This window comes from Sipha flava, unplaced genomic scaffold (assembly GCF_003268045.1).
Source record: "Sipha flava isolate LNK unplaced genomic scaffold, YSA_version1 36_pilon_pilon, whole genome shotgun sequence".
In the NCBI taxonomy this organism is placed as follows: domain Eukaryota; kingdom Metazoa; phylum Arthropoda; class Insecta; order Hemiptera; family Aphididae; genus Sipha; species Sipha flava.
In genome coordinates, this window is record NW_020273076.1 from 1621499 (window position 1) to 1649129 (window position 27631).

Genomic DNA, 27631 nt, shown 5'->3' on the forward strand with positions numbered 1-27631 from the left:
ATTTTAATCCGGTAGACTTTGATGGTTCCAACCACGTAGTCGAGCCACCAAGTACACAATCGATGACCACTGATGTTTCAATGATAAGGTGTAAAAATAATGTTAATTCTCTAGGTTCTTGGCCCACACTCCTTCTTCCCGGCGTACAATCCATATAGATCGCTTTTTACACCGCATCTGTATTATTCTCGTTATTGCGTAATCACCTTAACACACTACGTTTCTGTTAAATCATACTTCCTCTGGTCATTAAATCGTTATGCCTGCAGCTAGTCAATGGACAGCATATGTATGAGTTGTGAAGATTCCGTGACCGATAAAAAGATACCGTTACATCGTAACCATGTTATGCGTACCGATAATTCACAATACACTAAACCATTGAAGTATTCATGTAATTTATTGTAATAAGTAATTCCAGTAATTAATATATCATATAAATGTATACATTTTTTTTTAGCCAATACGAATATTCGATTGATACGCATTACAATATACAGCAGTATTATAATAGTAATTCATATAAACAATTGCTATTACAGTAAATAATTGAAAGCCGTCGACTATAATGTTCAACAATCGTTTGAAACAAATGGGTCAATAAATAACAAATATTAAAAACAAATAAAAATTACAACAAAAGCTGCTTGCGTATACATCAAAGCTTCTGCATATTCTAATCTAATTGATGAATAAGCATCAAGAAAAAATAATTAACAAAACTGATTTTGTTTTTATAACTTAATATAAATAATACAATATAAATGTCACATATTTTTCAAATACATATAAATTGATAACGTTATACTGCTTTTTCTAAATTTACTTTTATTCAGGTAATTTTTGGAAAAAATTTTATATTCACAGTAGCTGATAATATGAACTGTTACTTTTGTAAATTTCCTATAGTGCGCAGTCGAAATCGGCCAACTGACACTGAGGAATGAGAGAACCATTTAATTAAATCACTGATTCACTGATTCACTGCAATGCGATGTAGAAGAATATCGGGCAACGGACAATTGTCTCGTTATGCTAATGGCCCAGGTAGGTACTCGATTTGTTCAAAGAATGCAAAACTATCGGCAATCATGGCCACGGCTAAGGTGAACCTGAATTAGTATTCCATCTTAATATTCACCGATCCCTTGTATTAGACGAGCATGTTGTATTCAGTTGATATCTTTTGCTATTCATGTAATCACGATTATGATGACGCTATCTTCGGTGGTGCCTTTTTTGTTGACGGAGGCTTTGATCGAGCACGTGTTCAATGACTTCCACAGCGAGCACCGCGAAGGAGCCTCGAAAGAGTCCAACTGGTATCAATTAGAGTATGGCGTGCACGATCGGATTACCGGTGATGTGAAAACTACAAGGAGTTTAGTGATAGGATTGGCACAGTTAAAGAAATAAAGGGATCTACAGGATAATCGAATCAGACGACCGGTGAGGGTGGTCGAGTACACGGCCAACGACGTGCATGGATTCGTTGCTAGATTCAAAAAATCCAACAGTTGAGTAAAAAATTGTACGATTCGGTCGAGCATAAGAAATCTTATTACCCGACGCCAATGAGGAACGTAATAAGTAATAGCATGATCCTATCATTTTGTAGGGTCCAATACGAATTTAATCCAGCCGTCCAGTGTCGGTTTCGATTTCCAACACCAATACACGAAACGGCGTTTTCAAGTCTCGTATTTCTTATAGACATCAGTTTATATCTATATTACAATATTATGTGAGATTTGTACATAAATTATTTTTAACGATGTTATAATATTGTTCAAATATATTTTCCATTTCATCATCGTGCTTTACTTTTTATGATTTCTTTGTTTCTATCGTTATAACATTATTATTAACAATTAACAATTTTTAACATTATTACTCTAACATAATGTAAAGGTTCTGTGTATTATACAAAAATTTTAATTCGACGAAATACATCAATTAGTCAAGAAAAATTTCCAAAAAACTTAAACGTTGTAAATTCAAATGGAATATCAAAAACATATCTTTGGTGCACTCAAATATCAACATAAAGATAATATAAACATATGCATTATGAACAAGTATGCAGTTTAAAGGCCATAAATAGAGGTCGGATTAATATAATTTCAAAATACTTAAAATATGTTTTAATGTCGTTTAGAATACAAATATTCTTAAAAAAAAAAAAAAAATACATAAAAATTACTCAATTTAAATTTATTATTTATGGAATGTTTTTATTAAATTGATTTACATTTTTGAAAAAAAAAAACCAATGGATTTAATAGATTACCCCTAATATCTAGTGATTAATTTTTGTTGTAATCTAGAAAGATATAAAATAACTCAGTGAATATTATATTTGTTAATCAATATTATCAAAATGCTTTTTTATGCAAAACACATTTTTTTCTGTGAATTTTGTGTTTCATGAATCGTAAAGATATTTCATTCCGGTTTGACTGCATGGACTAGAAACATATATGCAAAATCATAAGAATGCAATTTCTAGTTAGAAACAAATTAAAAATAAATTCAGTGGCCAGTATGTAAGTATTTTTTATAACAATCTTACGCTACAACTATTTTCAAGAAGAAAGTAGCTCACTATTGCTACAACTAATTTTTTCGCCACTTCTTTTTTAACTTTCATTACTTTTTAGGGTTAACAATTGTTTATAGATATATTTATGTATTCAAAATTAAAGTTTACAACAACAAAAAAAAAAATAAATAAAAAAATTACAAAAATTACTTCTTTTGAACCTACTAACAAGATAATACTACTAACCAAAATTAACGGTTTTATAATTGAGCTTACGTTTATGGTTAAGATTTTACATTTATTTTAAACAAAGTTTCCGGTTAAAGTTACGGTTTCTGAATGTTAAAGGTTAACCAGTTCATTTTGGTTTCGATTTTGGTATCTGATCCTAATAGATATTAATTTAATATTTATGTAAACAAACAAATGTAAGAGGTTTTTTTATTATAAATACTGTAAGCCAAGTTTCAATATTTATCTTTATTCGCTTCATCTTTCGATAAAACATAAATTTTGTTCGTAAAAATTCAAAGTTTAATAAATTAACACTTTCAAAATAGCTACAAAAGTAAAAGCTTATCTTTTAATAAATATTTTGTTAGGTATACGATGATCATGTAATAAATTTAAAACTGAATTAGTACCGCAGACATAAATCAGTGCAATTATTCAACTGAACATATAAGTATAAACAAATTATTTTAAATAAAAAAATGAAGGTTAAAAATATATTATTGATGACGTGAATAAAATACTAATAAAGAACTTGATGTGAAAAAAATATTTAACGGTATATTTTAAATGTGTCGATTAAAGTTAGTAATTATTTTATTTAAAAAAATAAAAAAATAAAGTATGATTTGATGATTTACATATTTTATGCATATTTTATTTTTTAAAGAATACATAAGGTTATTGCATTATTGAACATCGTCTGATAATATTATGAGTTTGTAAATGTTTAAACGATTCATTTTACGGACCATATGTATCAACATAAATGATAGAGAAAGCCGACGGTCCTACGTGAGTTTTCAAGTACAGTAAAACTTCGATAAGACGGAACTTCGGTAAAACGGAAACCCCGGTAATACGGAAAATTTCTTTAGTCCTTTTTTAAAATACATATAAATTTATCCCGCCAAGACGGAAACCTCGCCAAGCCGGAAACGGACACGTTTCTGTATTAAAATTGGATAAAATCTCTTGCTAAGACGGAAATATAACATGAAAAAACAAACTTAGAATAATCTTCAAATTTATTTTCGTACTGTCGATAACTCGATACCCACGATAATCGCTATACGTGCGCGTACTTTGTACGATGACATGAAAAACTAATAAAATTGATATGTATACGCTATACACTATACAACATTATTATCTGAGTTGTCTTGTTCAGTATCAAATCGTGTATCGTTCGTGTCGTTACGTTTTCCGTCTTTTGTTTAAAATGTCGAAAAAAACAACTCTTACGCTATCAGACAAAATAAAATTAATCGAGTTAAAACAACAAGAAAATCTTTCGGTGAAAGATCTTATGGTGAAATTTAAGTGTGGAAAAACGCAAGTTTATGAAACGATAAAAAATAAAGACAAACTAATGGAGCAGTGGATAAGTTGTCTGGGAAAGGTAAAAGAGTGGTGTCTGTAGGATTTGAACAAGTTGAACGACATTTGTACAGGTGGTTCATCAGTGCTCGGTCGAAAAATTTGCCCGTCTCCGGACTTATTCTACAAGCAGAGGCAACTAAATTGGCAGGAAAACTCGGAACCAGTGATTTTAAAGCTTCAAATGGTTGGCTTGACCGGTTCAAACGACGGCACAATATCGTCTACAAGCAAATCAATGGGGAAACAATTGACATAAATCAAGACACAGTTGAAAAGTAGAAACACAAACTTTCAGTTCTCATTAAAGGGTATGAAGCTAAAGACGTTTATAATGCATACGAAACTGGTCTTTTTTTCAGAGGGATCCCCACCAATTCTTTAGTAATAAAGGGCGATGCGTGTGTTCGTGGTAAAAAATCTAAGGATAGGTTAACTGTGTTGATGTGTGGGAGCATAGCAGGTGAAATCAGGAAGCCTCTTGTTATAGGTAGATCTATGAAACCTCGTTGTTTTAAGAATATGAATATTGCTTCATTACCCGTGACTTGGAAATTTAATAAGAAGGCTTGGATCACGTCAGAAATAATGGCCACTGTTGGCTACAATATCTCAATGCAGATATCCGATCACAAAACAGAAATATTTTATTATTTTTAGATAATGCGACATGCCATCCTTACATTGAATTGTCTAATATTAAAATTCATATGCTACCTCCAAACACCACGTCGCGACACGTCGGTTTCTCAACCGATGGACCAAGGAGTTATTTACACCTTTAAGTCGTACTATCGTAAACTTATGCTTCAGTCGCTTGTATGCAAAATGGATAGTTCTACTTCGGTTCACCAGCTTGCTAGTTCGATAACTGTTTTAGACGCTGTAAATTAGATTTCTTTTTCATGCAATAGTTTGAAAAATGAATGTGTTAAAAACTGTTTCCGTAAAGCTGGATTCTTGAATGATGGATCAGACGTGAATTCCAAGGAGAATGCCCTGACTGAAATTCAAGATATCTTTGTTACACTTGATGTTGACCCGGAAGAATTTCTTCATATTGATGACCAACTTGAAACCCAGCAAACTCATGATTCAGTTATATCCATGGTTGAGAATGAAAATGAAAAGGACGATGAGAATGACGAAAACCAACATGAAGAACCAGAAAATTTGATAAAATATTACAAAACTGCTATCTGCTACCTCGAGGAACTACAAAAATTTTCCCTCGCAGTGTCCAGTAGTGAGCTTTTGGATTTGGCTTCGAAAGCCAAAGAGTGTGTGGAATGTGATGCCTTACGGAATAAAAAACAAAAACCAATAACCGATTTTCTTCAAAAAATATAAAAGTTATTAATGTATATTGGCTAAAAATAAATATTAAAATATAAATAAATAAATATAAATAAGAAATGTAATTAAAAATATAAATTGTATTATGTGTATATTGGTTTAAAATAAATAATCTTTATTTTAATTCAATTTAATTTTTTTGAACCCCGTCAAGACGGAAACCCTGTTAACACGGAAAAATTGCATGGTCCCAAGCGATTCCATCTTATCGAGGTTTTACTGTATATCGCTGATCACGAACACGGTTCCAATGCTAATGCGAAAAAAATCTCATCAGCTCATCACGACTAGGTGTTGATAAACTCAATACTATCGCCAGTCCTTCCACTCGTATTCGTATTCATTTCTACTGATAATGTACTACAATTTCATCGGTCATCATCACGTCATTGATGTCTAAATCATCATTCAAGTGCATATACGTTTTATCATTAACTTTATGTTGAAATGGAAATTTGTTTTAGAAACAAAAATTAAAAAAAAAAAAACACCTTTAAATTGTATTTACCGTACAAATGATACCTACTTCATTCAAATATAGTTTAAAAATAAAATAACAGTGCGTATCATTTTTTGTTGTTTTTTACCAGCTACAAATATACTATTCAGATATACTGTCACTGTCCGTATAAAGCCGCAAATTATGTTCAGGTAGTATATTGTTTTCAAATTCAACTTGACTAAAATTGGTATGCTTCCCGTTTCACTAACGAAATATTCAAGTTGGTTTTTGGAATCGAATATTCTTTTTTAAGTAATTTCATTAACCTAATTATTTTGCATGAACCGACTTATCATTAGGACTTATTGTATCTAGAATATGATAAATATTAAAATGCTCTTAAAAAATATTTAACTTTGATGCATAAACAATCGATATTCATACATACTGTATGGTATAATCCTGGCACTTTTACAACACATACGAAACTAATATAGGATTAACTATTAATAAAACAGACCATAGGATTTTGTTTTAAATATAAAAAAAAATAATACATATCAATTATACTAATTCTAATTATTTTTGAAATAAAACACAATTCGAATTTTTCGGTAGCAAAAAATAACATTCAAAAGTGTAATACTACATTTGCATAGGTCATATAAAAATCAATTTTTTCTACCAAAATTACATATTTATTTTTACTTACCCGTCGTTCAAACCAATATTATTTTATTCTGTTTCGAATGATTGCAATCGACTGTAAAATTTGTTGACCTGGAACAGATACAACATAAAATAATTATTAAAAAATATCCTTTGAATGTTAAGTAATTAATTATATGCAATGATTGACAGTATACTTAGTTTGAAGAACAGGCTGCATCTGAATGCATGTCAAAAAAAAGTGTTTTTTTTAACGACCAACTTTCAAGCCTATCAAACATTAGAAAAGATAAAACAGATTTTTTACGGTTTCTTTTGGGTTACTGTATCTACTACACTATTAGAGTATTGTTAACAAAACTGTTTTTATTTATGAGATGTGTTACGTTCGAAAGGTATGCTTGAAATAATTATACTGCGCACTCTTTGATACAATCATATTATTTTGATTTTTTTCTTATTAAAATCCAACGTTGAACAATATGCTACGGTTTTTGGTTTTATAAAAAAATATACTTATCAACCTAATTTGTCTTTCCGTATCTCATAAATAAACACGTAATATATTATTACTGGTCTTCAAAAAAAAAATCTGTACTTATAATAAGTATATACCATGAATAAATAATGTATCACAATTATTGTAATAACTCTAGTCACAAAGAAGAGAGCACACTCAATGATGTCTCTAGACATATTAAAAATTAAAATATGATTTTCTTGGAAGGTATCCTAATTAGTTTTCAAGAAATAAAACTTACATTTCTGATAATAATAAAAATATTAAATTCTTAGCCAAAGACTAAAGATTTTAAAGCGGCAGTGAAAAAGAAATAAATATTTGATTTATGCTAACTAGACATATTTTTATAGTACTTACACAAGTTTGAACAAGTAGTTTTTCAAAAATAATATGATGTATTAAACTGAAAATTATTTGTTGAAAAAATGAACTGGACAGAAATGGCTTTAATATTATACGAAAGTGGTTTTTATAGTTGTATTTTATACTTTAACCACATACTATGTATTTCTGGTACTTAAAAAATGTTAAATTGTGACATGGACATCAAATAACAATACAAGAATAAAATTTTCTAAGCCAATTATGTATAATTTTCAATGCGTTTACTTATAATTTTTTATTACTTCAGCACATATTTATTTTAAATTATCACTTATTCTATAAGAAACACGTATTGCGTATATGCAGAATTTAGTAATCGCCCCCTTTATAGTTATTATTTTTTAAAAAATGAACAACGGTCATTACTAACACCTATTTAATTTGAATTATTAACTAGTTCGTTTATTCATATTTTTTCTCTTGTTACGAACCATGATAAAATTTTAAGTTAAAAATATTTGAATCGACTTAATTTGATTTATAAAATTGATAACAATTATTGATATTTTCAATCGCATATAAACTCAAATAATATAAGTGTTAAATATTTTTTTAAAAAAATAGTTAAATGGAACTATATTAAACTAATTAACTGGTTATTTAGTTGATCTATTTTACACTCCACTACATAATAGTGGTTCGAAGTACAACTAGTTGTGCAGTGCAGACGACTTTTTAAAAAAATTGTGAAAATTATAAATCTTATTTTATATGAATTCTTGTTTAAGAATAAATTTAGATTTTTCTGTATTCAATTATATATTAAGGACCAATAATATTTAGTAATTGTTTAAATTGTTTGAAATATTTTAATTTTCACTAAATTTGTTTGTGTAAATTATTAGGTATGCATCATAGTGCATAGTGCTAATGAAATAAGGATGCAGAATTATTTTTATGTATAAGCAAATAATAGTGTTTAGGATTTTTTTTTTTTTTTTTGATTTAGTATGTGGATTATCGTAAAAATGAAAATTATGTAATGATTTAATTTAGAAAACATTTGGGTCTACCGGGCTAGAATTTTATCCGGAATAACACTTAGATATTTAAAAACTGTTCAAAAAAAATTTTTTGATCATATAAGTTAGAAAAAAAAATTCAGTCGATTTATTTGGACATACTTATAGCTTGAATGAAACAGAAAATTTTCATTTCAACATACCGGTTCCATATTTATCGTTCGATAATTTTTCAAAGCGATCCAAATTATGTTTTGTATACTATGTTACCTATTTAAATTTACATTCTTAAAAAATAAAAACATTTTTCAAATTTGTTAATTTCTGTTTACGGGTATTTGTTATTAATACATGAAAATTCGATCCTCGTGAATTTTGTATATGACTTATAAGGGTACATAGTTTATAACATCATTCGTTTGACAATATTCAATAATAATTAAATTATTATTTTAACTTTTCTACCATTTGACAGGAGAAGTAAAAATTATTAGAATTTTAAACTAATAATCATCATTTGTACACATTACACTGCGTAATATGTAACAATGTATTAAGTAATTTTTTTTTTTTTTTTTAATTAATTTGGTAATGAAGTTATTAGTGTGCATGTATGATGAAATAAATCAAAAAACCGTGAACTAATGTGTATTTTTAATAAGTGAAATGTTCTACTTTTGATTCGTACACAATCTACTAATATCTAAATCCCATATCCAAGAATACAATTGACTGGTTCTTGGTAGGGACATAATAAAATTCGAATTATTTCTATAAATACTGAAACAATGTACCTGCAATCATCAGTTGTCTGTCGAATACACAACAGTACCGAATTCCATCAGGATATCAAGTCTTCAAGCAACACAGCGTTAAGATGGCAATTAAGGTAAGAGTGATTACAGTATTCTCTACGCGCTTTACTTAAAGTGTCTAACTAAAAATGATATCAGAACATTATTTTTTATTCGAATAACATTTTCATAATAGTTCGCGTACGAGCACCGATCATTCGACGCATTAGGTAGGATCGTCACGTTTGTTTATCGAGACTTTGAAAGATTTGTGCGCTAATGCCAAGATATTGAAAGAAACGTTCATTGTAAGCTATTTCCACGTTAAAAAACAAAATAAAGTAATCCTTCGTTTTCCGTGGTTTTGATTATTGGCAGTTAGGTCCGCGATATAATGTTATTGATTCCATACAGTTCTATCGTTATTGCACGAACATTGTAGATAATTTATTATTGAAAATTGTAGATAATTATTATAATATTGATATATATATACTTATTGTAGATAAGTTACATAAAGTACCTACACACGTACGGTTAATAACCGTCAATTGCACAGTTGTCAGTTGATATTTACTCGTATACAATTTTGTAACTCATAAATTGAGTAGTGAAAATCTTTTAAAATTGCTTCTCAATCCAAAATTTCAATGAAAAAAGAAAAAAAGTCACACGTGCAAAAATGAAAATTTGTAATCTCCGCGGATAATGAGTGCTTGCTGTATATTCTTTCACGTTTAGTAAAGATTTATTTGACCGTTACGCTGTACTCGATCTGAGTGCATCCGTAACGTTGTACTGCGGTCGATCGCGAGAAGCGGGAAATCTGCGACACGCTCGAGCGACACACTGCCCTACGTCGGTCATCGACCAGTCCTTTCGGGTACTTAAGCATGCGAGAACTACGGGCACGAGGAGGTTCGGGAAGACAGAACGAACGGCGTATAGGCAGGGCTGGTAAAAAATGTTGATAGCCCCGAGGCTGATCGGTTATAGGCCCCCTTTACTTACACTTGTTTAGTTAAGATATTCATAATATATGTTCATACTTATACGTAGGTATTTCAAAACAATAAAAATATTTAAATAATCTACAGTTTCGTATAAAAATCTGAGACAACAGGCCCTCTCGAGGGTATGGGCACCGAAGCTCTAGCCCTCCCTGCCACAACCTCTCGCCGGCCCTGAGTATAATAGTCTCATCGTTCAGAGAGAATCCCGTTGCTGATTGTGACGCGTAGATGATTCGTGAACAAAAAAAAAAATATAGAAATCACATTGTTCCATAGACGATAGTGTTGGCCGCCCTGTTCGGACAGTTGGTGTTCGGCTACCCACCAGAGTACCACGAAGAGCATCACGCACCCGCCCCGTATCACTTCGAGTACGGCGTGAAGGACCCATACACGCACGACGTGAAGAGCCAACACGAGGTGAGCGACGGACACGGCAACGTCAAGGGATCGTACAGCCTGCTCGAGGCTGACGGGTCTACGCGTGTGGTCGAGTACACGGCCGACGATCACAACGGATTCAACGCTGAGGTCAAGAAAATCGAAGGACCAGGATACAAAGCCTCATACAGCGCACCAGCCTACAAAGCCGCCTACCCTGCTTACCCTGCCACAGCTTACGCAGCTCCGGTTTACAAACCATATTAAATTGTTTCACCTCATATCCCCTTCCCGTCCATCATTCAAGCGCTTCACCGTTTTGCCTGAATGCGAAACGCATTTGTTCAATAGTATCGATTTTCCTACTGTTTCAGCATTTTAATAATCTATTTATTTTATAAATAAATATTTTATTTCTCAATGTAAATTATGTTGTGTTTTTTTTCCCTTTACCTATCCAATGTACCAGGGTACAATATTATTTTCACCAACGGTATTATTTTAATCCGTTAGACTTCGATGGTTAAAACTATGTAGTCGAGACACCGAGTAGACAATCGATGGCAACTGATGTTACAACGATAAAGGGCAAAAAAATAATGTTAATTCTCTAGCAGAACCTACCGCAAACCGTTCGCGATAATAAGTGGGACGGCGCACAGTAGGATAGTATAAAATTTAGGTGACCAAAAATAAAGTAACATAAAATATGTTGTATTATGTGATACATTATTATGAAAACAATATAAATACATAATAGATATAATGTTATTTTGAAGTTTTTAATGTTAGTTTAAATTAATATGTTTATGAGTAAAATTAATTACTATATGTATCAGTTACTGTATAGTTACTGTCACTCGAAGAATTGTGATCCCAAATTTCGGTGTCATCTTCTTTTAAAATTAATAACGACATAACTTCTGCAGAAAATGACGATTTTTTTTTTTTTTTTTGAACGATCATTTCTTAGAAAAGATATGTAAGGATCTGATTACACAAGTATAACATGCATAAGATCTTCGTTTGTATTCATTCTCGAATTTTCGCGAGTGTTATGCTTTCTATATTTTTTAAACTCTTTATTTCGAGTTTCCTGCTCTTCTTCTGATAATTGTCCTATTTATGAATAATAACATAGGTATTATTTATTAATAGTTTAAACAAGATAGAATTTAAATAGAATATAACAATTACCTATTGGTAGTATTGAAGTGCGAATAACATCAGCTTCATGTATTAAAACCTTATGCACTGTGGCTGGCATATAAAATCACGGATAAATTGAAACAAATAATTTTGCTATATCAATAGCATATTTTTCAAACTCTTGGTTTTTAATTTCACAGTTTAGCACTTATTCAAATATTAATGTATTGAGTCTTCGTAAAGTTGTTAAGAATTATAAAAGCTAAGGCCTTGTCAGGTGTGTACGGTCTTGGTTTTTTATTTTTCATTGCTTTTACATAAGATGTTTTTATTTTTTTACTTATAGTTGGTGTTAGAGACATTTCTTTTACCAGTTTAGCTACACTTCTTTTCTCCGATCTATAATAATTACTTCGTACAGCAAACTGAATTTCCGGTGAAGCAAAATCACTCAATAATTTTTTGGTTTTTCGTCGTTTTGTTCGATTAGAACATTCCGTAAAACTTTTAGTTGGATGATTATGAGATGAAGAAATATTTAAAATACATCTTTTTGATAATTTAAATTGGGTTTTAAGTCATTTTTCATTATTAATTAAATATTTATTTAAAGTTCGATTATTTTTTGACCATTTTTTCGATAAATTAACGGTAAAGTTTTTGAATTTTGATTTAACTTTTGCTTCATAATCTGAATCCCAATTACTAAAATTATTATTTCTTTTTTAAATATTAAATAGATATTGAATTGATTCCGAAGATGTAGGTTTTAAATAATCTTTTTTTCGTTATAAATTAAACAAATCATTATACGAGTATAGACTATTATTTTTCATACTCAATTCACCTACAAAAAAAAAAATCGTTGTAAAAGTGGCAGATGGATGCACGTAAAATTAATATAATTTAAAAAATAACATCTTGCCTTATAAATACTATATTTCATATTTATGAAATCTTTTGAAACATATATGTTTTAGACCTTTAAATTTGATAAAACCATTCAAATCTACTCAAAACATATTTATAATTTGCATGATTTATGCTAAAAATAGAAATTTTCCAAAATTATGAATTTACCTTCAATTTCCATATTCATGAAAATAATTTTCATGTAAAGTTGTAACTATTTAATTTGTTTTCGTATAAAAAAATCTGAATTTGTTGCACACGCGTATAACATGATAAAATAAATGAAATGCGCGTTCGATAGATTGTTATAATCTTACACACACCTAAACAAACCCATAAAATCTAATATTTTATTGAATTTTTGATAAATATGGTTGTATAATATATATATAATATATGATAATTATAATTAAAATCGTTATTTTTAAAAACAGTTTCTGGCCACTTAAATTTTATTCCATACCACTGTGCGGCGTGATGAACATCTAAAGAGCCACTGACTACAAAATTGGAAGACACAAAAAGAATCTTACAGTCGAGAATTTATTTAGTATCAATTACTTAAGTTTACCAATTGAGAAATACATTCAAATTAAAAAAGAAGGTAGGCCAATGACAAATTTAAATATAATACAAATTAAAAAAAAAAAACAAAATCTAGATAATTTAAAAGAAGTTTTATTAAATATATTTATTCAAAACATGATTGGCTATGTTGCTATTGTATGGTAAAATTAACCGTTTATTTTGTTTTCCTTGTATACTTTTTTTGTTACACTTCTGGTGATAAAAATTGGCCACAAAACGGAATAATTGATTTGGCTCATTTAAACGCTAAATTTACGTACGCATATAAAATCAAAAAAAAGGAGGAAAATATTTGTGCCCCACTTTCAATGAACCCCACGAGCAGCCACTGCAACGAGTCGGTCACGCCAATCCATCGAGAGTCGGTTTTTTTGTCGAAGTTGGTTCGCGAGCGGATCGCAAGTGTATACCTGGCATTAACGAACACGACACGAACCCTTCACGAACGGTTCGTGGTAGGTTCGACTCCTACATGTACACGCGTGGCTTGAGATTTCGTCATCGCTGTGGTCCGTTCACCGAACCGTCAAAAATCTTGTCGAAAATATTTGATACACACTGTTGAAAAAAATAATCCAATAAATCTATCCGTGTTCCCGACCGTACGTCTGTATCGCGTGCTTTTTGCACGCCGCGCTTTTCCGCAGCGTTCGTTTTGTTTTTAACCAACTACCGTTGTGCTCATGATTGATGTCGGAAACGTGTATTGGTTTTGGCAATGCGTTTGTTTTTATTGTTTTGGCCTTTTTTAACGTTTCGTATTTCAGACGGGAATTATGAATTATTTTTTTATTATTTTTTTTTTTACGTCGCGGAACATTTCTCTCGTTAAAACACATTTACAGCGACGACTGCTGGGGAAAACATTTGATCCGCTCAAACCTGCTCTGTAGTACGTCTTCTTTAACGATTGATACTATCGAACCACGCTGAACATCATGCAAAATCATTACGTAACAATGGCACGTAATTTCGCGTACTCGTTGTCGATTTGCCTTCCAGGAATATCATGATTTTCAGATATGATTAACAATGTGTTTTGTTCGTTGCGATATTCGGTAATATCGCATCACAACTTTTCCAAACATTTTACAAAAATACTACCTTTGAAAACGTGTATATGCGTCAAACATAAATGGCTAAGTAACTGCTACATATGCTTACCATGCGTTCAAAACAACAGTACACGTGTATGGTAACTAACGTCTACGTCTTACTTTATGACTTATTTAAAAATTTAAAAACATAAAGATATCAGATTAATTCATATACAATAATAGTTATGGTAATAATGGGCGTATGCAATATTATTAACAGTTCGCGGAAGAAGTTACGCTACTTTCTTTCGATCGGAACCGTTATTTACGCAAGAGATAGGAAAATATGGTTTTCCGTTTCAAACATACCAATTCTAAGCTCAATCACATGTTAATTATATTTTTAATTACAATAACTCATCAGAAACTGTCACATAACCTTATATCTTAATCTGATTAGAAATTGAAACAAAATGATTGCATAATATATGCAAATAGAATAAATAGAAACAAAATATCTTGAACTAATTCCTAATACATATTTTCAATATCATATTGTAGAGAAGAAAAAAAAGAAAGTTCATTATTCAGGTGTTACGATATCCACGATTCGATAACGAATACATTGAGATTTTATTGTATTCTAATTATATGTATTATTTAAATAAAATAATTTTTTTTTTATTTGCTTTTTTTATAAAAAAAAAAAACATTGCAACAAATAAATTTTATTTATTTTTAAAAATTTTCTTTTAATAATATGTATTTATAACAAAAAATAACTATAATTGACAGTGTTAATGCAATCGAAAAATGGAAAGTAAAAAAATATTTAGGGATTCTTCACAAAATATCACTAAGCTTAAAATATTAAGTACGTTATAGTAAAAATTAATAAAACTAACGATAAAATTGGATAAAAATCAAGAAAAAAATATTACATTTTTTAATTATAATACTTAAAAGCTTATTTTTTTATAACTTTATGGTAATGTGAAACGTTAAGTTTGCACGAAAAAAAAAATATAAATAACGATTTATTGCGTTTTGTATATTGTTTAAGTAATATTGATCAATAATATTATACTAAAATTTATATTCAATAAATGTACCTAAAATAATTAATTTTGTAAAAGTAATGGATTTAAAACAAGTTTACGTTTATACGTTAAGTTTTATGAAATTAAAATTTTCGTAGATTTAGGATTTCTATGTATATAATGAATTGAATATCTTAAAATTATATTACGGATGTTGTTGCCATGGTTAGCTATTATACTATAACCTTCTATTGTTTATTTAAATATATATAATATGTCTTATAATATTATGTTATTATGTGTTTATAGAAACCAGGGGTATTGTCTTTAGAGAATTGTTTTGATGGACATTAAATGAAATATACCTTCTATTATTATTTAGTACATTTATTGGATTTGATATGATAGTAGCTAGTAGTATACTTCCTTATGGTGCCTATGCGATTTTCTTTTTTTTTTATGTCTATTCAAACCTAAAATTGTAGTTTATTCAGCAGTAAAACATAAGTAATTTGTCATGTTTCGTTTGAGATTCATGAATTATGTATGGATACCATGAGCTTGGTGTGTGTTCATAGAGTGTGTTTTTCTTACTTGTTTTAAATTAAAAAACATTTTTGTTTTCGTTGTAAATTGAATTACACCCTTTAAACTAAAACGAAAAGTGTGTAAAACTAAACTTGAGATTAAACTTATACATTTTATTCCCATTTTCATAGATTATCCGTTAGATGACACAGATGTTCCGTTTACTATTTATTCAGAATTAACGTGAAGAAATGTTTTATCAAGATTTAGAAAAGAAAAATTATTACCCACAATGTGCAATGATTTTAATATTTTCAACAACTTTACTTGATAAATAATTTATATCACTTAGGTAATAGATAATTTAAATGAATAAACATGTAGGATAATAAATGTATAAACATTATAACAAACAATATAATTAACAAAATATGAAAATATTTACACCCTGTGTATTCACAATTTTGTTTTACAACAATTATACAAGTACAATTTCAATTCAAATCAAATGATGTTTTAATACACTCGGACCCAAGTTTCTTATTTTATATCTTTGTACATGATCCTATTTTACCATCATACAGTAAAAAATATAAATCGCAACGAAATAGCAATACCATATTTTATTTTTTTTGTCATATTTGTATTGTTTTAACGTACGTTTAGTTTTTGAATAAAATAGTTATCTTACGTGTATATTCACATAGTTTTTATTTTTAATACATTTAAAATTTTTAAAAAAATATATTGAATGAATCGACCATTTATAAATAAAGAATATATTGTATATTTATTTTAATGATACAAGACGTGTCTCTACGTTACACGTCATACCATATATATTATAGTATATAATATATACATAGCAATATAAAAATCTAAGCATACAAATGTCCAGGTAATTTACATAGTTATTTTTTTTTTCTTCATTTCAATAGTATTTAAAAATGTCATTAACTTGATCAGACATTCGAATAGAACGAATTGTCAAAAACAATAGCCCACTTACCGTAAGAATCAATATACTTAAAAGTAAAATGTTATTATATTGTACAAGATACTGTTATTATTGCACTTGTTGTTACAGTGAAATATTTCAATGCTATATTTATATTTTAGAAATAATGAAGTAATAGATAATTGGCAGCTGTATCCGTGATATGACTAATAAAGAGTTTTTTTGGATATTTTTATTTTCAACTCATTTCTATGAATAATAATTATAATAATAGTAATAACAATCATAATTATTAAACAGGAATGTATGAATCTTCGACGTTTTATATCTCAAGTAGGTATTCAAAAATTGAATAGTGTTCTAACTGCTATAGACCAATTATAGTTATTCGCCATGACCACCTTACAATTAGGAATCAAGGTAAAATGTGTGAAGACTGTAGTGACGATAAATAAAAAGAGATTTATTTACAAACCTATTATATTTAACATTTTTAAGTATAAGAAATTATAGTGAATTAGTTTCATTCTTGACAGTTAACCAATCATCATAAAAAATATTATCCATCAAGATACATCAACACTTTTATAATACTTTTCATAATACTTTTATTTATCTTATTGAAATAATTTAAATTAGTTTTAAATACATTCACAAAATTAGAAGGTTAATAGAAAATACACACTTTAAAGTAAATAATAGACACCTATCTAATAATAAAAAGTAATTTTTTTTTCATACAATAGTTTCGTACTGCAGCAGTCCCTTGCTATTATATATGATTTTAAATGAATTTTACATTGTTATTGGTATAAGATGAAAACTGTAATTGTGATAAATAATTAGTTCATTATGATAATTTTTACGTTTCCCTACCATTTTATGTAGATACCATGTAGATACTATTAACCAACATAATTTTAAATACCTGATATTGAACCGATCCCGTGATATACATAAAATGTACACTTATTACACACACACACACATAAGTTAGTTCATCAAGCGATTATCGTTAAGATACAATATTACAGTCTATAAAAAATAAATTGGATTTCATTATTGTACCCTTCACGATGACTTATGTAAGGGCATGATCGACCAATCCAAAATAATAAATAATTAATTTTAAATCACTGACAAATTCGGTCTTAACCACATGGACAAAAAATCAAGGTTGCTCTTTTTATAGTTTAACCAAACCCAATAGCCGTAGGTCAAATGTTTTCTCGGTTATGAGGTTGCCTCATTGGCTACAACATATATTCTGCAAAGCGACCGGTTCACAATACTGTCGACAGAAATTGGAAGGAGTTAGTTAATCAACTGGAAGGGATTAAAGTCACTCAAAACTTTTAGCATAAATAGCGAAAACGCCGTGATCACACTCACCAGTCATTTACGATCGTTCGATTGTACTTATTTATTTGAAATATTCAAACCAACACAAAACCACACCAATAAAATGGCCGCTAAGGTGAGTACTGCATTATTTATTCGACTACGCGATTTTTATATTCTAAGGTACGGTTCTACAAGCTAAAACGCATTGTTCTGTTTCTGGGATGTTTCAAAATATTATTCTATCGTACGCGTTTATAACTCACTTGAAAACTCGCAATTTGTATCCATCCCATCGAATACGTTGTTTTTAATTTCAATCCAAACTCATGATTCTGGATATTGACTACAAACAATCACGTGTACATTTAGTGATAAACCCCAAACCAACGACTATCTCGAGATACCTGTTGCAGATTACCGAGAACCGAGTCGTGGTCAACCAACAATGTCCAATCGTCAATTTTCAAATTTTAAAAATGTTGATTTCTCTGTTACAGTTATTCATCTTCGCCGCTTGCGTGGCCACCGCCTTCGCTCAATACTCCGCTCCAGCCTACAAACCAGCTTACCCGGCTGCAGCTTACCCAGCACCCGCCTACGCCGCACCAGCGTACTCAGCACCGAAAGCCTACGCTCCAGAGCCCGCTTACCCACCGAAGCCATACAACTTCGAATACAGCGTAAACGACCCATCCACCTACGACGTCAAGAGCCAATCCGAATACGCCGACGCCAACGGTTACGTCAAGGGATCCTACAGCCTTTTGGAAGCCGACGGTTCCACCCGTGTCGTCGAATACACCGCCGACAACTACGGATTCAACGCTGAGGTCAAGAAAATCGAAGGATCAGGATACAAGGCCGCCCCATACAGCGCACCCGCCTACAAAGCCGCCCCGGCCTACAAGCCCGCTTACGCCGCCCCGGCTTACCCGGCACCCGCTGCCTACCCGGCACCCGCAGCCTACCCGGCACCAGCTTACTCCGCACCGGCCTACAAACCAGCCCCGTACAAGGCGTACTAATTTGTAAATTATGAAAAATAAAACTGTTTTCCCTTTTCTTCTCACCACGCGGCATCCGCGTGGCTTTCCAGTTATCTGCTATCACTCGTCGTAATCAACATCTTACACGACAACACCTAACCTGTATTTATTATACTCTGTAAATATAGTTCAATATAATATATTATTATATTTACGAGCCATAAACACGTGTGTATTTGATTTTATTTGTATTTCTTCCACTACCCGTCGTCGTGTGTCTGCGATTTCGAAACGACTATGCCAACTACGCGTACGATGCGCGAGTGTAAAAACTAATGGCGCCATATCAGTTAGTGATTGATAGATGCGATCGTTAACAGTAAAACAATTACGCTGGTTCGGCTTTTACGATTCGATGTGTACGGCAAGATAACATTTTTAGAATATTATTACACTATAGATATTCTTTACAGTATTGCACAATAACTGGAGCCGAATGTATTTTATAATAGTATGCGTTGATGGTTAAATTTAAAATAAAAAAAAGTAAAAGTAAACAGTATTAAGCGGATTACGGGCACACCCTGCCGTCGTTCCACTTCGATACACTCAGCGAAAAATATAGTACTGTATTTTTATTAAAAATTTTAAAGCTATGATAAATCGTCAAGATTTAAAAACTGTTGCGAGTAAAGCTCGATTCACTAAAGTGCTTATGTCATTTACTTATTTTTATTATAAATGTAATGAGTAAATATTTTTTAAATCTATTGAACGTACTCTAAGAGTTCGACAATAAAATGTCAAATCTTGATAAAAAATGTAAACCGTATTTAAATCTAAAAAAATATTAAGTAAAAGCAATATAGTCGGATAATTCATTTTATTTTATAAAGTTTTTTAATTAATTGTTGGAACAGCGTATGATTTACGTGTTGATAATTATTCAAGTTTCTATACACTTTTTAAAACAAATTAAAATACAAAATCAATTGTTGTTTAGAATATTAAATATACAAAAAATAAAATTTCAAAACTGCTTATCATGTAATTAAACAACAAGTATCTGGAATTTTTACTCGAATCAGGCTCTGTAACCAAAACAGATTTTGTTCAAAACGTTTTAAATACATTTTTTCACTTGATAGTTATTTACTACAATTTATTTTTCTCGGAAAATATATGTAAATTATTCTGACCGTTATATTTTCTAACCTGTCAATCGTTGTATATTACTCGTATTCTACTGATCGATGTTACGTCTAAACTCATATAAATGAATTCAAATAATGCACGTACACTGCAGACCACAGCTGAAAAAACCATATACTTTTGTACTCTTTCGATCCGCCCGGGACCTAAACGAATTGATCGTGAAACATGAATCTGCGTGACAGATAATAAAATAACAATATGAAAATCAGTTGCACAAAAAAAAAATGAAAGAACGGCATTAGCTGCCGTTTAATCCAATAATAAAATTGTCACTAGTACAAATTTAGGCGATTATTCAAAACGCACGAATACTGCAGCGGTAGAACGTGGTTATTCGTTGTGTGTTCCATTGTTAAACAATAAATAAATTCGAAAATCGTGATTGCGTCGAAATGAATTTGTTAAGGGAACGACCTTCCGATCGCACTTAATTAGTTATTGTTGAACTTTCGGACCGCGGTTGCCGTTGATGGCGCACGACTCGACGTAACCCCAATCGTGTGAATCGCCAATCGCCAGTACATTCCACCTTGAAAAAATCGAGTTGGATAGTACGTATAATATTGGCGAGAACGCAACGTAAATATTACTTACGCCGATTTATAAACATACATTTTGCAGAGCTCTCAAATTTTACAACAACAAGATCACCTCAACGATCGAGATCTCCATAAACCCATTCGATCGCTCATCCTCTTAGGACGTGCAATGGGCACAAACTTGACAAATCATGTCAAATGACATCGTCAAGTACAACGTAACGTAACGACTAACTGAACGGTATCACAATAGTATATTCGCTGAGTACGCATACTTCTGAAACGTTCGCAATAGGTACAGCACACGCGTGTATGGCTGCACAGCAAAAACTCCGATATTGTAGATAGAAACGTTTCAAATAAAGATTTCGGCTAATTTTCAGAGGCCATTTTAAATGGGTGCATTATTTTGTCACGATCAATATTGATATTCGAACGCCCTGCAATAAATCCGAATAAATCGTATTCACATGGCATGTTATCATTGAAAATTTAATAATGGTCAAGGTCCACGTTCACCGGTCGAACACTTGCCGATTAGAAATATTGAATCAAACCGTTCCTGCGACATTGTCCGGCCGTCATATGACGTGTTTTCTCAGTTAAATAATATATTCTATATTATTTTTTTTTCTTTTGTACGACAACGTAAACGACTGCGCAACGTAACAATCAAAACAGTCAAAGTAGCCGACAACTTTCATAAACTCAAAACTAACAGTACCTGCATTAATAAATATGAATTCGTTTCAAATGTTCAACCAGCATTCTACGGAGAATAATAAATTAATTTGTAGTTGATCCAGTTTGCATTGGACACTTATACGATACTTATACACATGGGATTGAAGTTTTAATCTTTCTTTCGTTAGCAATGGCGAGTATACTTTTTGAAAAATACCTTTTATAGAAAATTCAGGTTTGATAAAAAGTCGTGCTCAATAAAATAATTATACAATTACATAAATAATATACGATTTTTTTTTTATTCCACAAGACATTAAAATAAGCATTTTTACGCTCACACCTCTTATTTAATAATTTCTTGTCTAGCTATCTAATATTGGGGCAATCATATGGATTTTAAAATTATCTTATTTATAAAAAACTTAAATCAATATTTATAAAAACGTGTAACAGTTTGAAAATATTTATCACGTTTTCTTAAATTCCTAATTTTTCGTAATTTTACTGATATTATCGACATTGCACAAGATTTTGAATACTCGGATTCTGGAAACTCATCAATCAAATGTAATCAAATGGTTGAAAATAAATATTTTGTATACAAATTTAATTTTATAAATCCCATATTTTAAATAAAATTATTAACACAACGACAAAAAATATTTTACTACAATTATAATATCACAACTTTTATATGTATAATTTGTTGAGAACCACCAAAAATTAAAAGTTAACATTATGTTAGTAGTCAATCCTAAATGATTTATCCAACATACAGTATATCTAAAATAAGAGTTAACTTAGCCAAATATATTAATCAAGTACTATACTATGTAAGATAAATACACATTTAAATGTATTATTATACAAAGAATACAAATCGGAAGCGAACATTTTAAAATGTGTTGTAAGATTCATATTTTTTATTATGACTTCAGAGGTTCTGGAAACTAATGAAAGTATTTAGAAATGCGTCCGTGTACGTTATATTTTGTAATTAAATTGAAAATCATTTAAAAATCAACTATAGTAAATCTGGGCCTTAAACTAATTAAAAATGTAAAATTCTAAGTAAAAAGTTATAAAATGATTATGAAAAAAAAAAAATTATGATTTATAAAATGTAATTCTTTTGTTTGAGAAATTTATAAAAATACGCATCATTTGCAGTACTATTAATAACACAATAATATATACCAAATTATTTAATATAGTATCCCGCCCTTTTCTACGGCCCTCGCAAATTTATAGATCAAATAATTTTAACGCGCGAAAAATGCTTATTTTTTTTAAAATAGTAATATATTATGTAAAAAACGTGTTAACATTAGTGGGTATTATGTATTCCCTATAACAAAACAAGTTTATGAGACTATAATAATATATATAATATATCTGTGTAACAAAATAGTATTACAAAATTATTGTAAATAATAATAAAACTTTAACAATATTTATTGCAGAACGAAAAATATGTACATAGAATGACACCCAATTGATCACTTAATATTTGAAAATAAATATTGATATTCAAACACCGCTGATAACATGTAATACTTGACCGTTTAACAAAGAAAGTATGGTTGTTCCTATATTACTTATCCTGTAAAAAGTAGCATCCAAACATCTACTTTAGTTGAATTCGTTAAAAATTGTTTAATGATAATTTAACAACTATTACAATTCGTTTAAATACTCGTATAAATATTACATACACCGTACAAATTTCATGCATCTTACTTGGTGTACAAACATTGATTTTTAACAGTTTTTAACGTTTTATTATAATAATCTATAGATTAATTTAAACGAGATTATGCTCCAATTATCGAAAGGTTTTTAATGTAATTTTATTTACAAATAGATTATAAAAAATATTAATTCATTGAAAATCATTGATATTATATCACAATATGTAATCCACGTAATTAAAAATGTTTTATTATTGATAAATTAGCACGAAAAAATATTTAATTTCGAATTTTGAGAAAAAACGGTACCAATAAAAAATTAAATATTTCGTATCGAAATGATTCTAATATAATTTGATAAAATAAAAGACAGTATAATATTTTTAATTAATATATACCATAAGCTGACTGGATATAAAACTTTAAAAAAAAATATTGTGTTCATGTTAAATTGAATCGAAACCGTTCATATTAGTTTTCCAAATGAGATGCGGTTTATAATTTATAACCTATAAAATATATTTTAAATTCTTACTATAGCCTAGATGAATAAAGTGGTTACACTATTTTTTCATTTACATTTTTTTTGTGTATCTAATCGATCATAACATAGTATACGAATACATTTAAGCTAACCAGTGGTTCCTATATTTAATGTGGTAATATTACTGATAAAGTAGTGATCTCAGTCATTTTCGACTTAAATCGCTTTTTAAAATTTATTTCAAAACACCATTTCTTTATTATGTTTGCTAATAAATAATATAGGTATTATAGATATTTTATAAAATTTGGAAAAGCTAGAATCTAAATGAATAAAAAACAGTCTACGACTAAACAAAACAATAATAATAATAATAAATCAATCAGATCGTACATTATAATTGAATATTACTATTATAAATATAAAGTCAAATGTCAATATGTTATTTATACCATGGAATAGTAGACATACTACTAGATAATTAAAAATAAATCCAAACCAGTGGTGATTAAAATGGAGATACACTCAATACGATATCATGGTCGTGATCCCACAAACTAATTAAATGTAATGTGATTTTAACCTTACTAAAGTTAATTTATTCTATTATACGATAACATTTGCAATAAAGTTATTAATACCGCATTGAAACAGTATTAAATTTATTAACGAAAAAAAAAATAATAATATTAAAAAAACTTATTTTCATTAGTAGTTTATTTTTTTTTTTCTTAAAAGAATAAAATGTATTTTAATACGATTCGTAATAAGCACCATAACTAGATCTTGTAAAAATCTTATTTGAATAATTTTATGGGGCTTTTAAACCTTGTTGAGATGTAATAACATATTTTACACTAATTTTTCTAAATGATTCATAGAAACATACAATTTTTCAAATTTATTATATTCTTTGTATTATGAATTTGCTTCTTTGAAAATTGAATAAATTACAAAATGTTTTATTTTAAAATATCATCATCACGTAACATGATAAAATGATAATTTTGAATTTATAGAAAAAAAAATGTACTCAAATATTCAAGCTAAATCCTGAATTATGATGATTGGTTTTCCAAATAATTATAATACTGCAGTTTTACCTTATATAAGACACAATAGACGCGCAATACTAAACACCATCAATACATATTCGATGCATTTTTATATGCGTATTGTATAATGCGTACGCATTACGTACTGCATACGTATGCAGTCAATGAGACTTTTTGTTATTTTTTATTAAATTTTTAGCTTTAATTGTTTGCTGCTTAGTCACAGAATTACTTTTTTTTACTTCTATTAATGTCGGGCCCTCAATTTTATATTTAAAAATACCCTTTGCGGTACAGGCACCTTTGATTAATTCGATAGTTTGTGTGCTGTACATTTTACCTGTTTTTGACGTACCAATTAGTACCAATTCTTATCATTACGAAACGAACAGAACAATAATATTTTTTCTTCGAACTAGAAGAAAATATTAAATAAAACCTATATCAATATATGTATATATTCTGTGTAATATTCGAAACAGTTTTAAGCAAAATATTTAAATTATTTTATATCTAATCGAACGTTATAATCTTACACTGTTGATGTTCAATTGTATTTAACTCTTAATCATAACTCACACTCTAAATACGATTATTATATCATGACAAGCGAAAATACGTGTTTCTTGAAATAATTTTCCTGCACTCACAATACATAATTGACGCGCATACACTACAATGCAACACACCGCGTTAACACAATACTTGTAACTACCGAATAACATATAATTTAAATCGTTTGGAAACAAATGTTCAATTGGTCTGAGTCGGCAAAAATGCAAGGTAAACTTTTTTCTTTTTTTTTTTTCTTAATACCAAATTAACCCGAATAGACAAACGTGTCCTTGATGTTTCTCCCCTTTACGCGACAAATTCTTGGCATGGGAAATGATTCCGTACGTGGCACAACCGGTTTGTGCCATATTGAAAGTGCCTGTTTGTCACGGGAATCGATACGTCTGGAAGGGAATAAAGGAACTCCGAACCTGCAACATAAATACTGCGAACACCGTCCACACAGGCATCATTTACCGATCTCGTCTACGGTACACGAAGTACTCCGGTTTCAATAAAACACAAAACAAACAACAAAATGGCAACCAAGGTAAATATCATACGTAATCAAATATTAATACACATTGGGTGAATTTTCGATAAGCAAAAAAAAAAAAAAAAACATTTCCAACTTGCCGTTAACACCGATTCGGAGTGACTTTGCTCAATAATAACTTCTACATTTCGGGTCAAAACGAAACCTGTTCGAGACGGGCTCAGCGCGTACATGACACGCGATAACACGTTTTGAACAGAAATCGTTCTCGATCGTGTCGAAAACCACATTTAAATCGCGGTGTTGAACAGTCTCGAAACGAGATTTTTCTCCGATCCAGGGCATTGGGTCTTGTCCACGGCGTTTCACCACAGTATATCGTAACGTAACGATATTTGTTTGTTTTGCAGATGATCATTTTCGCCGCCTGCGTGGCCACCGCACTCGCCCAGTACTCCGCCCCGGCCTACAAACCAGCCTACCCAGCACCCGCATACCCAGCAGCCGCTTACGCCGCACCAAAGGCCTACGCTCCGGAACCCGCCTACCCACCGACCCCGTACAACTTCGAGTACTCCGTAAACGACCCGTCCACATACGACGTCAAGAGCCAGTCCGAGTACAGCGACGGCAACGGCAACGTCAAGGGATCGTACAGCCTGGTCGAAGCCGACGGATCCACCCGTGTGGTCGAGTATACCGCCGACGACTACAACGGTTTCAACGCCGAAGTGAAGAAAATCGAGGGAGGATACAAGGCCCCGTACAGCGCACCAGCCTACAAAGCGGCCCCGGCCTACAAACCCGCTTACGCCGCCCCGGCCTACCCGGCACCCGCTTACCAAGCACCGGCCTACAAGCCAGCCCCGTACAAGGCGTACTGATTCTTCTGACCCGCCCCACGGCTCGAACGGCCGCCGAACACCGCAGCTGAGCGTCCGACCCACGACCGACGGACTCGCGCTGCTGCACCTACACGCAAAGCTCGTCGTGCACACTATTTATTGACGTCCTATTGTACATTATAACTCGTGTACCTATCATATGTAAATAATATACAGTTCGATATCATCACAACCATGTTATATTGTTCTTTTGACGTTTCACCCTCATCGGCGGTGCGCTCCTTTTGCAACATCGAATTTTATGTTGTTTTCGCAAACAGGTTACGTGGACGCAACATCACTTTGTTGAATCTCAACAATGTAACGATATGATAATCAGTGTTGCCTCACAATGATTTGACGATTTGCCTTGTTGTGTTTGTTTTATACTATAATATAATCGAGACAATCGATCACATCACCATAACGCACCAGATACGTACTGATATCGGTTAGAGATAATAACATTTCCGTTATTCATTAGTAGGTGCGAACGTGGTTTCGCATTTTATTTATCATCACCCACACATCAAACGTTTAATTAATTAAATTTTAAATAAGAATTGTTCAACGTGTAATTATAGGTCGGTGAATATGTAATGATAGGTTTCCATATTTTAATCAAAAAATAACATAATTTTATTTTTGTAACTATGCCATTTATTAAATATCTACCTATATGCTTAATAAAAAGCAGCAGATGGATATTTCAGAAAAAAAAATATTATCAATAACATTAAATCGTTATTGATACTGTGAAGGGAAATAAAAAACCTTTGATTTTTACTCTTAAAAACAAATATAGT

At 30.6% G+C, this 27631-nt stretch overlaps 2 protein-coding genes and 1 long non-coding RNA gene across 3 annotated transcripts; 2 read left to right on the forward strand and 1 right to left on the reverse strand.

The window, feature by feature from the left end:
- Window positions 1–9269: 9269 nt before the first annotated feature.
- LOC112687949 (cuticle protein 7-like) lies at window positions 9270–11104 on the forward strand. Its single transcript, XM_025560952.1, has 2 exons — window positions 9270–9378; window positions 10573–11104. The coding sequence occupies exons 1-2, from the start codon at window positions 9367–9369 to the stop codon at window positions 10942–10944; spliced, it is 384 nt and encodes a 127-aa protein (XP_025416737.1). The 5' UTR covers window positions 9270–9366; the 3' UTR covers window positions 10945–11104.
- Window positions 11105–18254: 7150 nt separating this feature from the next.
- On the forward strand, window positions 18255–27015 carry LOC112687994 (adhesive plaque matrix protein-like). Its single transcript, XM_025561005.1, has 4 exons — window positions 18255–18366; window positions 18731–19255; window positions 25888–25995; window positions 26352–27015. The coding sequence occupies exons 1-4, from the start codon at window positions 18355–18357 to the stop codon at window positions 26823–26825; spliced, it is 1119 nt and encodes a 372-aa protein (XP_025416790.1). The 5' UTR covers window positions 18255–18354; the 3' UTR covers window positions 26826–27015.
- LOC112687953 lies at window positions 20231–21284 on the reverse strand. The gene is made up of 3 exons (XR_003149033.1): window positions 21047–21284; window positions 20435–20963; window positions 20231–20310 (listed from the first exon to the last, which is right to left on the reverse strand). It is a non-coding gene; the product is annotated as an uncharacterized LOC112687953 (long non-coding RNA).
- Window positions 27016–27631: the final 616 nt, after the last annotated feature.

Excerpts from the sequence above, each read along its gene's own strand:
- LOC112687994 (XM_025561005.1), top strand. Across the intron at positions 19,256-25,887 it reads CAGCCCCGTACAAGGCGTAC|ATACTGCGAACACCGTCCAC; the intron begins TAATTTGTAAAT and ends CCTGCAACATAA. Across the intron at positions 25,996-26,351 it reads ACAACAAAATGGCAACCAAG|ATGATCATTTTCGCCGCCTG; the intron begins GTAAATATCATA and ends TTTGTTTTGCAG.